The sequence below is a fragment of the Denticeps clupeoides genome, chromosome 8, assembly GCF_900700375.1.
Source record: "Denticeps clupeoides chromosome 8, fDenClu1.1, whole genome shotgun sequence".
In the NCBI taxonomy this organism is placed as follows: Eukaryota; Metazoa; Chordata; class Actinopteri; order Clupeiformes; family Denticipitidae; genus Denticeps; species Denticeps clupeoides.
The window spans coordinates 9,096,467-9,108,588 of NC_041714.1; the positions used below are offsets into that span (position 1 = coordinate 9,096,467).

The 12,122-nt window shown below is 43.4% G+C and overlaps 1 protein-coding gene across 2 annotated transcripts in view; it reads left to right on the forward strand.

The window, feature by feature from the left end:
• The window catches only part of LOC114795400 (probable JmjC domain-containing histone demethylation protein 2C), a 47,506-nt gene that overhangs the window by 8,635 nt on the left and 26,749 nt on the right, over positions 1-12,122 (forward strand). Inside the window, exons 1-2 of one of the 2 annotated variants that reach the window (XM_028988614.1) lie at positions 5,872-5,983; positions 11,128-11,241. Coding sequence is in view for 1 of the 2 variants with exons in the window: in XM_028988613.1 (XP_028844446.1) it covers positions 11,128-11,241 (114 nt within the window). In the remaining variant the exon portion in view is untranslated. Of the gene's footprint in view, positions 1-5,871; positions 5,984-11,127; positions 11,242-12,122 lie in introns of those variants that run through there. The other variant, XM_028988613.1, reaches the window with a different exon arrangement.

The window sequence follows — 12,122 nt, forward strand, 5'->3', positions numbered from 1 at the left end:
CTACATAGATGGAAACAGGAAGTCAGTGCCGGGGCAGTAGAACTCAAGGATCGCATGGCATGCAGATGTAAACACAACACAAACGTTGGAGAACACAAGCAAAGAAAAGAGGTCCAGAGCAGGGTTCCCACAGTCAGAACACCGTAATGGGGCAGGGCTGGGGCAGGGCTTACTGGGGCAGGGCTGGCCTAGCGGTTAAGGAAGCGGTCCCGTAATAAGAAGGTTTCCCTCCTCATAGATATTTAGAGTATTAACTATTTATAAACTAGTAGAAACTATTTTTGGCCTCCCTGGTAGTGTAGAATATGAGTACGAATGTTACAAATATGTTATGTTACAGTAAGCTTTATTTTGGCTTGTTACTCTGTCTCTATTCCACTATGACATATTTTTGAATGTCACTTATGGCCATAACAACAAACAATAGATAATAAATTATTGACACACAAAAGGCATAAGTGACATTTGGCTTAAAAAGTTGTATTTTTGTAGTTTAAAATGATTCTTCAAAATATGAATTCTAACCTAATCTCCATAAAAGCATAGATTGCATATGTTGTTTTTAATCACATAATTACACTCAATGAAAAGTTTGTTTTGGGTCTCCTGTAAAATTCTGAAAATGTAATTTATGCCCCTTGTGCTCCAAACCCTCGATATGCACTACACTGGACGTTAGCCAAGTGTGTGTGGGCCTGTGTGTCTGTGTGTGTGTGTGTGTGTGTGTGTGTGTGTGTGTGTGTCTCAAATTTCATTTCAGAAAGTGCTGAGTGATTACTTCAGGCTGTGCTCATTTTACCATCTGGTTTTGTCTGTGTGTGCATGTTTTCAGTCTAAGGATGGTCTGTGTGTGTGTGTGTGTGTGTGTGTGTGTGTGTGTGTGTGTGTGTGTGTGTGTATATATATATATATATATATATATATATATTTGGATGGTTTGTGTAGGTGTGACTGGATTAGATGAGATAAGAAATGATATCTGCTGTTTTTAGTTAAATCTTGTCCCTCCGGAATAAACGAGGTTGGGGTGTCGGGGTTGTCACTGGGACCTGAAAAGATTCATCACTTCCTCTCTCGCTCCGGCCACATTTTAATCTCCGTTTTATGTTATTCTGATATTCACACACACACGCACACACATGCACATGCTCTCATCCAAACGCATCCCTCTATACGCATGCGAGAACGACAGCGTGTGAGTGTGTGACAGTAATGACTATAATTGTGTAACATGTCAGGCTGGTGTGGGTGAGCGTGTGGAATTTTGTGCCCTTGTTTCCCATGCAGAATTTGTCCTCAGACAGCTGATGGTAAAGCCGAGACGGAGTGGATAAATCAAGCATTATGTGGCTGTTCTTCACTGCAACCGAGGGGAAAATGACTTTTCATTATGGAGTAATGATTTGTTTTCAAATCGGTGTTAAATATTAAAGGCGAAGTATGCAGTTTCCCCTGTAGCCTATGTTCGGTTTATTTAAAATTTTGTGTGTTCACCGTAACTGCCGTGCCCTTTTTTGGCATGACTAGTATGCAGTGTGGCCTGATGTATGGACAGCACTGACAGCGCGTTGAGCTTGTGTTCGGCACGCTAAAAATGCAGGTGTGTAACCAAGTGGAGTGGATGTTACAGCGTTTTAAGGGAGCTGAGCACGGTGTGTGTTAAGTACTGCAGTGATGTGGGTGGTCACATAGCTTGGCCAGGGGCATTTCTGACACACACACACACACACACAGACACACATGCACACACACTCATTCTTTATCTCCCTTCCATGATATACTCCCACTTGAATCTTCCTGTGTGTGTATGTGTGTGTGTGTTTGCTTTACCTTGGACTTTGTTCTTCAACCGTGGAGGTGCTGAGTTTACATTACTGGGGTCAGTGCTGTGTGTGTGGGCTCTCACACTGTTTGGTGATGTGTGAATGTGTCTCTGTGTGATGCAGAGTTCCTATTGGCTCAGACCCCACTCTCCACTCATCGTAGAGACAGACACCCACAGTACACATCCTTTTTCTTTTGCTCTCTCTCGCTCTCTCTTTCCCACTGTCACACTCTCTCTATTCACACAGACACACACACACACACACACACACACATGTAGTTCTACCAGTTATCAAGCATTCTTCAAAGTGGGGAACTTGAACATGCTTCACTTTTACTTACGTGTAATATTTACCTATCATTTTAGATCTTGTTATGTGAGGTGTGTGTGTGTATGTTGGGTAAAAGAGTGAGATAATGCATGTGTAAAAGTGTGTGTGCCCTATTTATAGGAGCTCCTCCCTAGATGGAACTGTGCCCGTAACGGTCTAACCACATGTCAGCACACACCTTAAATACACACACACATGCAGATACACACACACACACGGAATGAATACACAAACCAATGTGAGCACACACAAATATTACTCACACATAAACATTCACAGACAGTACACAGAGTGTACCGAACACACCAAACTTGCCCGATTGCTCGTTTCTGTTTGTCTGTAATTAGAATCCAGGAAATGTCTGTAATTCCACACACAGCACCTGTGCCAGAGTGTGTCTGGAGGCTTTATTTTGTGTGTGTGTGTGTGTGTGTGTGTGTGAGAGAGAGAGAGATACTGCACAGATCTATGTTTTTATTACCCACACACAAGGACAATAACCCCACCCACACCGTACTGTAGTAGGCAAGTGTGAGTGCAAGATGGTATCTTTGTGTGTGTGTGTGTGTGTGTGTGTGTGTGTGTGTGTTATTGTGTGAAGATTCTTATCTCTGTTCAGATGTCAGGGACATTGAAACAGCAGAACATTTGACACACATACACACACAAAAGCATTCACTTAATATTTATATTTCTTTGAGAGAACCTCGCATTACAGACACATGAGGATCTGCTTGGAAGGACAGGAACTCAAGTGAAATTACACAAGCAAACAATTTCCTCTCTTTTTTAATGCTGTGATGCTGTAATCCGCAGCCATCAGAAATAATCTAGTTTCCGTGTCGGACAGGAATGGTAAATCCCATCTGTGTTTATATTGAGAAAAGGGGGAATTGGGGACAAAGCAGGGTCAGATTCTCAGGACGTTTGAGGCTAACCCGCAGTCTGAGTGATAATAGATCTGAAATAGTATCATGTAGAGGGGAACTACAGAGTCCTTGATCAGCAGATTAAAAGTGTTTCCATGGATCACACACAGGTAGGGTTTGCGAATGGTCATCGTTCTGCGAGGGCTCTAGAATCTGATTGAATCTGTTGATTTCATGCACAACCCCTCCTGTGATCTTAATCAGTATTACATGAGGGGAGGACTCCAATGATGAGACCACCAGAGAGGTGCAGGTGTGGACATGGACTGCTGGCCCCACCATAAACCTAAGTCCCAAATGGGCTTATAGGCATGGACATTTCTTTTCTCCATGTGAGTTGTTCTTCGTGTCCCTATAAAGTCTTAAGTATGAGGGGTGTCATCTGTAGTAGTTGTAGGGCCCATTGAGACGCACTGTTTGTGATTTTGGGCTATAAAAAAATGTATTGCTGGTAGCATAGATCAGTACTAAGATCGGTACTAAGCACATATAAAACACATACCAAACAGTAAATATCAGCATCTGTGAGAATGCACTGTGCTCACCGCTCAGAAATGTAAAGTCACTGGTGATTGGCTGCCTACAGTAACATGACACAAACACGTGACTTCACATCGAGGTTACCAAGAAAACTGGTTCGTGTGGTTGCATACAGCTTGGGTTTATTATTGCAACATTGTCTGCCATTTTAATATTTACAGTTGTTTTTTCTCATGTGCCTAAAAAGTGGTGTCCTCTTACATTCACAGTCTAAACATTTTTACATTATTACATTTTGAAAAAATGTAGCCTGTTTTATTCGAATTCTATGCAAGGCAATATATTCAGACAGTAGCGCTGCGAAGGGCAAAACTCATTTTAGGCTGATGGGACCACATACGATTGTTACAGGTATAGTAACTTCATTTAATTGCAGGTGAATGGACAATGTAGAGCGGCAAAGTAGACATGAAAAAGCTTCATGCTTGCGCATGTGAATTTTGTCCTGCATTTCCTTAATAAACCATGGCGCATTCACTGCATGTTCTCCATACCGAACTGTCATATTTTACTGTTCCACACATATATTGTTGCTGCTAAATTGTAAACACTCCCAGCCAGTGTGATGATGGAATTTACTACTGTCTCTGCTGTGTGTGTGCGTGAGTCAGAATATTCCTCTGTCGCAGCTTGTTTTATGGCGCTTTCCATGTCATAGTCATACACACACTCACACACACACATCTTTCTTACTGTCCTTCTCTTCACCCTGTCTTGTGTTTATCAGAAACACACACCCTTCACCGTCATCTGTCCTGTCTCTGTCTCTCTCTCTCGCTCTTTCACAAACACACACACACACACACACACACACACACACACACACACACACACACACACACACACACACACCTCCCTGTTCACTCCTGCAAATGACTAATCAGCTCTGTGATTCACTCAGGAAGTGACTCCATTACACTGTGTATGTTTGTGTGTGTGAGTGAGAGTGTGTGTGTGTGTTTGTCTGAGGAGGCTGTGGCTTGTGTGTGTGTGTGTGTGTGTGTGTGTGTCTGTGTGTAACATTAGAGGTCCCACCCCCTTCCTGGTGGTAATGAAGGGGAGTGTGTGAGTGTGTGTGTGTGTGTGTGTGTTCTTTTTAGTGTAGCTACTGAACAGACGTGCACTGTCTGCTTCTCACTCTGCGCTCTGTTTACTACTGAAATAAAACAAATCCCAGTCAGCTGAGCAGCCGCTGACACCCGCCGGGAATCTAGAGGCGAGGTAAGAGACCCACACAACTCAGTGTCCAATCACACATTGTGTAACAGGAGAGGTCAGATGGAAGCAGATAAATTGGGCTGCTGTGACATCAGGGATTGTGACTGGTTTCCTCTGTGTACGTGTGTGCGTGTGTAGGTGTGTGTGTGTGTGTGTGTGTGTGTGTGTGTGTGTGTGTGTGTGTGAAAGAGAGAGAGACAGACACAGTGATAGAGAAAGTGAACAATTGTGTAAGTGGAGTCCTGGGAGAAAAGAGTGACCCAGATCTACAACAAGTGCCAGGCTGTGAGCCTGTGGTGTGTGTGTGTGTCAGTGTGTGTTGGCAAGCAGAGCCCATCTGTGGTCACTGTGTTTACTGGAGGGAGGAGGGAGAACTGAATTAGAGTTTATGTGTGTGGCTGTGAGTGATGTTTGTGTATGAGAGAGGTACAGCAGGGCTGTGTGTGTGCCTGTGTGTATGTGTGTGTGTGTGTGTGTGTGTGTGTGTGTGTCAGGGCCTCTTTTGTTTGCTTGTGAAAGTGTCTGAAACAGGGCCAGAACCTGCTCTGAGCCTGAATTTGCTTGTTAAAGCTGCATGTGTGTGTGTGTGTGTGTGTGTGTGTGACTTCTCTGTCTGTGTTTATAGTTGTGTGTGTGTGTATCTGTCTACACTTGTTCCTCTACAGTGAATAAGATAGAAAACATGAAACATTCCTGGTCTCCTTACAGGAAGTCTTACATTTTAATAAAAAAAAAAAGAAACAACTGAATTTCTGTTTATATTGATTATAAAATAGATTATTACCAGGATCCTGGAAAATGTAGTGTGTGTTTAGTTGTGCCTCACGGTTGATTGAGTTGTTTTCTAAGAAAAAAGGAAAAGCAGGTGTGGTATTAGTCAGCTGATCTTAAATGTACTACCAACACACACCCGCACACACACACACACACACACACACATTTAGCCTGCTGTCTCTTCAGCCTGGCCTCATGTCAAACAAAGGAGGGTCTCACACACACAGAGACACACACAGAATAGGCGAGCTGCAGTGAGTGATTAAGGGAAGGGTGGAGCGAGAGAGAGAGAGAGAGAGAGAGAGAGAGCAGGGTGAGAGTAACTTCCGTTTGGGTTCCCCTCATAACCAGTGAGGCTTCCGAGAGGTAAACATTTCTTTTTTACTCATCCCTTCTACACAGGAAATCTACTGTGTGTGTGTGTTTGTGTGTAGTGAGACATGCTCCCTGCTGGTTTAGGTGTCTGTTAGTGTCATTAGAACAGTTGTCAGCTGTGTGCTGCAGTGCAGAGAGGACGTTCATTTTGTCTTGGATTGAGTTACTGAGGCGGGTGTCAACTCCCGACACACACACATACACACACTAAAGGTCTTGGTGTGCCAGGTCACCTGATTTTAGGAAGTGAACTATGTTTTATTCTCCTCTGTGTGTGTATCTGCGCTCTCTCACTCTCTCCTACACTGAATTTTCCACTGTTAATTGTGGGTGTGTATGCGTGCCTGAGTGTGTGTGTTTTCGTTACTATTGTGAGTCATAATTTGTCAGTTGTGAGTGATGGGTTGGGTGAAGGTGGCTGTTTTCTTGTACATTCCCTCTAAATTCCCCTTCTCTTTTTGTGCGAGTGTGTGTGTGTGCGTGTGTGTGTGTGTGTGTTTGGGGTTTTTGGTTGCTTTCTAGCACATGCATTTAACTCCACCCACATGTGGTAGAGACGGATGATTCTAATTTTGTTAACACTGACCACAACTAGTACAGACGTAACACTGAAAGCTCGATAAAATCCTGGCTACTAATCATCCTGTGTGAGTGTGGAGTGCATGTGTGTCTCGGTGTGTCTCGGTGTGTCTTTACATTGTGCTCATTTTGCTACTCAAGACTTGCCTGTATGTTGAATTTTGATGAACGTTAGTTCAATGTTAATAATATTTATTGCAATATTAATCAATACAAGAATTAAGAATAAACCATTTAAAGCAACATTATTTTGAGCCTACATTTACATTTATGGTGTTTTGCAGGAATTCAGTGCAATCTGGTTTAATACCAGAATTATTTTCTCTAATGGGGATTTAAGCTCTTGCAAGTGGTTGGAGATAAATCACTTAAAAGGTGTAAATGACGCTGCAGCATAAACGATGATGCAGCATAGTGACTAAGACAACATGAGTTGTTTGTTAGATATTTGCTGAAGTTCTCCAGCTCGGACCTTTACTTAACACACAATCACTCATGGAAATACACAATCCTGAAAGCCTTACAAGTCACTTTGAACCAGAAAACATTTCAGAAACATATTAGAAAGATAAAAAAACTAATAAGGTTAATTGAATCTGTTCCTAGTGTGTATACACTTGAAATAGTGTGTTTAGGTGCTTTTTGTGGATATTATGAGGTGGTAGGAGCCTAGTGGGTAACACACTATGAACCAGAAGACCACAAAGTTGCTGGTTTGTGTCCCTGAGCAAGACAATTAAGACACTGTCCCTGTCTCTACTGGTTGAAAGATGCTCTGGATAAAGTTAAAGTTAAAGTGAAGTGATTGTCACATGTGATACACAGCATCACAGCACACGGTGCACACAGTGAAATTTGTCCTCTGCATTTAACCATCACCCTGAGTGAGCAGTGGGCAGCCAGGACAGGCGCCCGGGGAGCAGTGTGTGGGGACGGTGCTTTGCTCAGTGGCACCTCAGTGGCACCTTGGCGGATCGGGATTCGCCAAGCGGCAACCTTCTGATTACGGGGCCGCTTCCTTAACCACTTGGCCACCAAGTCTGATAAATGCCACAGATGTAAATGTAGACATATATGTTCAGTTGCAAAGCAGTAGATACAGATCTATTTTAAAAGTTTCATTTCCTCATTTCTTCCCAAATGAATGTTGCAAATAGACCAAATGTCTCCCAACAGTCGTGTATGTACAACCCTGGAGGGAGTATATAGCTGTTGAAATGCAAATACGCTGTAAAATTATAAATCTTAATGTTAAATGGGATACTGCTGTGACCCAAAGGAAATTTTGATCAGTGCCATTTTTGTAAGAATACAGACACTCAGAGCCTGACCCTGATTCTCTACTGATTGTGTTATATTTGCCTCTTAGTGCTGAAACGTTTGTGTTTGTCAGTGTGCGCATCTGTTTATTTCTGTGTGAGTGAGATACAGCGAGTGGGAGTGTGTGTATGTGTGTGTCAGGGAGAGTGTTTGGATCTGTGCACATGTGTATACGAGCGGCCGAGAGACTGAGTGTGTGGTAATTTATGGAAGCTGTGCGCCACGGTGACCCGCCTCCACTTCTCTCCCTCTCCCCGTAGTGCATCAATCATTTCAGGAGAGTGGAGAGGGAAACAGGCAGATATGAGAATGGAGGCGGGAGGTGCGGGGTGGGCTGGGATGGAGATCCTCCCTAAACCTCTGGATTACTCTGATATGCATGAATTGGGCAGGAGTTCCGGCGTGTTCCACAGCTCTCAGACTTATAAAATATTTACCCAGCAGACCGAGCTCACTGGCAGATCTGTATGTGTTTGTTTGTGTGTGTGTGTGTGTGTGTGTGTGTGTGTGTGTGTGTGTGCGTGCGCTCTCACATGCGCTTTATGTGAGTGTAAAGACACAGAGAGATGCTTGCAGTTTTAATGACCCCCTGCTTGGGGCCACACACACACACACACACACACACACACGCACACATTCGTACAACCTGAAACCATGGTAACACCATGTCTGCCAAGATTCCACGCTTCAGCAGGTGTGTGACCTAGTTGTGTCTAAGCTGAGGACTGTTTGTGTGATTATGAACCTGGACTGCAGACACGGGAGGTCTCAGTTGTGAACTTTCATTTTAAATGTTTTAAACGAACGTCTCATTTCATGGGCTATTGTCACCCTTTCCAGAGTTCTGTCACATGATGAAGCTGAACCTTTAATTTGTTCCCTGCCTGTATAGCAAGACAGGCACTGACAGACAGAGAAATGGTCAGACAGTGGGACAGACAGACAGTTGATGTGAGTAGCTGTCATTCCTGGTGCACAGTCTGTCAGTGACAGAAGGAGAAAAGACTGAAATAGAAGTTAAGGATGTTGCAACCCAACCACATCCTGCCAGCAGTGAGTGTGTGGTGTGTGACTTGTGTTTGGTGTGTGTGTCTGAAAGCCTTTGTGTAGGCAGCAGTGTTTTAGTGGTTATTTCATTACATATGTGGTGACCGTGGCATGTGTCCTAAGGTCGACCATCCTTTGTGGGAATTGCAAGGTCAGCTGGTTTGTCCGTGAAAGCACGAGCGTTTTGAACCAAACTAAATTCAAAGCCACTGGTCACTCAGCTTTAGAGTTTCTTTATAGTTAAAAGTACACTGTTTCAGTGGCAGCACAGAGTTAGAAAAACAGCTGCCTAAGGTGTGTGTGTGTGTGTGTGTGTGTGTGTCTGTGTCGGGGGGGTGCACAAACAGGAACTAAAAATAGTTCACAGACGTTCTGTTTGTCCCCTGCGTCTCACAGCCCATGGTTACAGGGCTGGGTTGGGGGAGGGGCTGGGTTATATACAGTGTCTGCTGACTGAGGCATGCTTCATGACAGCTTACTCTCTCTCAGTCTTTTACACACACACACACACACTCACACAGTGCTCTCATCGAGCTCGTGTTTCACCTCTGTATTTCTCGGTGAGATGAAAACTGCAGCGTTATATAACACACACACACAGTCCCACACATTAGCAGAATTCCGTACACACACGGACACACATGCTTGCACACGGACGCGGTAGTTTAAGCTTGTTGGCCTAGTATTTATATATAAAAAGAAACCATGCCAGGGAGGCAGCTTCCCTCCTCCCATGAGACGGCACAGAACTGTTCAGCTCAGAAACTGTACACTTACTCGGGTTTAACAGTTAAAACTTACACAGTCAGTATAAACACTGCACAGTTAAACAAACCAGGCATGCTAAACACAATCCGGCACAGTTAAACACAACACGGTGTGGCTAGACACATCACAAATACACCTACTCTGCACAGCACAGTTAAGCACAACGTAGTCAAACGTTTCACAGTTAAATACAACCCATTCAGGTTTAACACATAACCATTAAATAGAGTCCACACATCAGAAACAACCAGTTATGCTAAACAGCACACTTTAGAAGTCCCACTGAGCTCAGTTAATGCAATTAAACACAGCCTCAACATGGTTAAGCACAGTTAGGTTAAACATAACTCAAATCAGATTACTCTCAGTTCAGAACAGAACATTTTAAGTGATTGTTTTGTCAATGTGCGCACAACAAATTGTGCACCCCTGTGCACCCTACATTTAACTCATCAAGCTTAGTGCTCAGTCTGCAGCCACGAAAGGTACCTGGGTAGTAGTAGTGTTCTCAAGGGAAAACCGAACCTGCCACCACTGCCCTTTTTTGGGTTCAGTGTAATTAAACACAGTGCAGTCAGGATAAAACAAAGTCCATTTCAGCACAGTTAAACACAGCTCCGTATGGCACAGAACTCCACAGTACGTGACAGGGTGCAGCAAAAACTACAGGAGAAGAGTGACTCCTCTGCAACTGACCCAGATCCTCCAGCTGCACAGCAACTCCCTACATCACACAGTATCACCTGCAGCACAGCCAGACTCACTGACAGCATCTTAAACACACTCTTCCGAAGAAGAGTGCGGCATGACTGAGACAGTGCATGTGCGATAATTGAGTCGGAAGTAAAAAGAAAAACACCGCGGTGCGTGTGAGAGAGAGCAAGCGAGTCAGAGATCAGAGATAAGCTGTCAAACTCTGTTGTCAGCGCTTGGTTCTGTGGCAGCTTTCCCACACAACCACAGGCTCTGCACCCTTCCATTTGTCTGATTTGATGCATGTATTTGGTTTGATCTGCACTTGCACAGCCTCTGTGCTGGTATCGGTTATGGCTGTGCTCAATTCATCAATATCGTTATTGAACTGTGTGTACCATATCGTTTTCTCTATTGTGATGTGCATGGCATAGTAGAAATCCAACACTAGAGCACGTAGCTCTGCTCAGTCAAGGCACAAGCAGATGTAATAACCTTAAAGGTCCCCTGACATGGACATGTTTTAATTTTGTGAAATTCAGCCTTGGTGCAGAATTACAGCCAAATTTTCTTGTCAGGGGACCTTTCATTAATTTCATGCTATTCTACTATTTTTAATATTTCATTATGTGTTCATTATATAATTGATATTGTATGATGACGTTGTGAGATGTCTGTCAATACCCAGGCCTAGAATATTATTTATGACTTTGGTTTTTTTTTTCCAGAGCTTCCGGCCACTTTTAGGTCAGGCTACGCTGGGTTCCGTTTCATTGGTGGAGTTCCTCTCAGACAGACAGCTGGAGTTCCATTCCGCAGACGCCAAACACCAGACCTATCAGGTAAGCAAGGCAACCACTTACTATAGACACAGTAACAACACAGCGCTCATTCACTCTCGCATATGGACCAGGCAGCAGCACACATACATATAAAGAACTGACCATGAGAATTGATATTTTGATTGGAATCCACAGGGAAGTATTTTACACTCAAACACACATACACACACACACAAGCAATTGTATCACAGCTTCATTTAGGTTCTAAGTTTCTTTCTCTGTCACTTCTCCACTTTCCCTGACTCTCTGACACAACCTCTCCTTCTGATGGCTGTCCTTGGATGATAACAGAGGAAGCTCTACTCTTTCATGTGTGTGTGTGTGTGTGTGTGTGTGTGTGTGTGTGTGTGTGTGTGTGAAAAGAAGAGACAGAGTTTGAAAGAGAGAGATAGTGTGTCTGAACTGGAAGTGATATATGAGACTAGCAGCTCAGCCAAGCTGTGTGTGTGTGTGTGAATGTGTTTTAAATCGTAGTATGGACAAAATCATCATGCACATGAGAAGACTGGAATTTTTTAAAATTTGGAATGAAAAAATTCTTGATAAAATGTGTAATAAAGAGACACAGTCGAATTGCTGAGGTAAAGGTTATAGGTCATGTAGGGTTGAAGCAAAAAAAAAGTCTTATTCAGTAGTTAAACATTTATAATTCATATTATACTAGATCTGGTGTGTGTGTGTGTGTGCGCGCGCACATGTCTCTTTCCGTCATGCACACACTCATACCCACACAAAAAAGGCTGGTTTAGTCCCTGCACATCACTGACCTTTTTTCTGTGTGTGTGTGTGTGTGTGTGTGTGTGTGAGAGAGAGAGAGAGAGAGAGAGAGAGTCTTCTTTCCCCAGGAAAAACAGGAGATCCAAAAAAGAAAGATTGTGTCA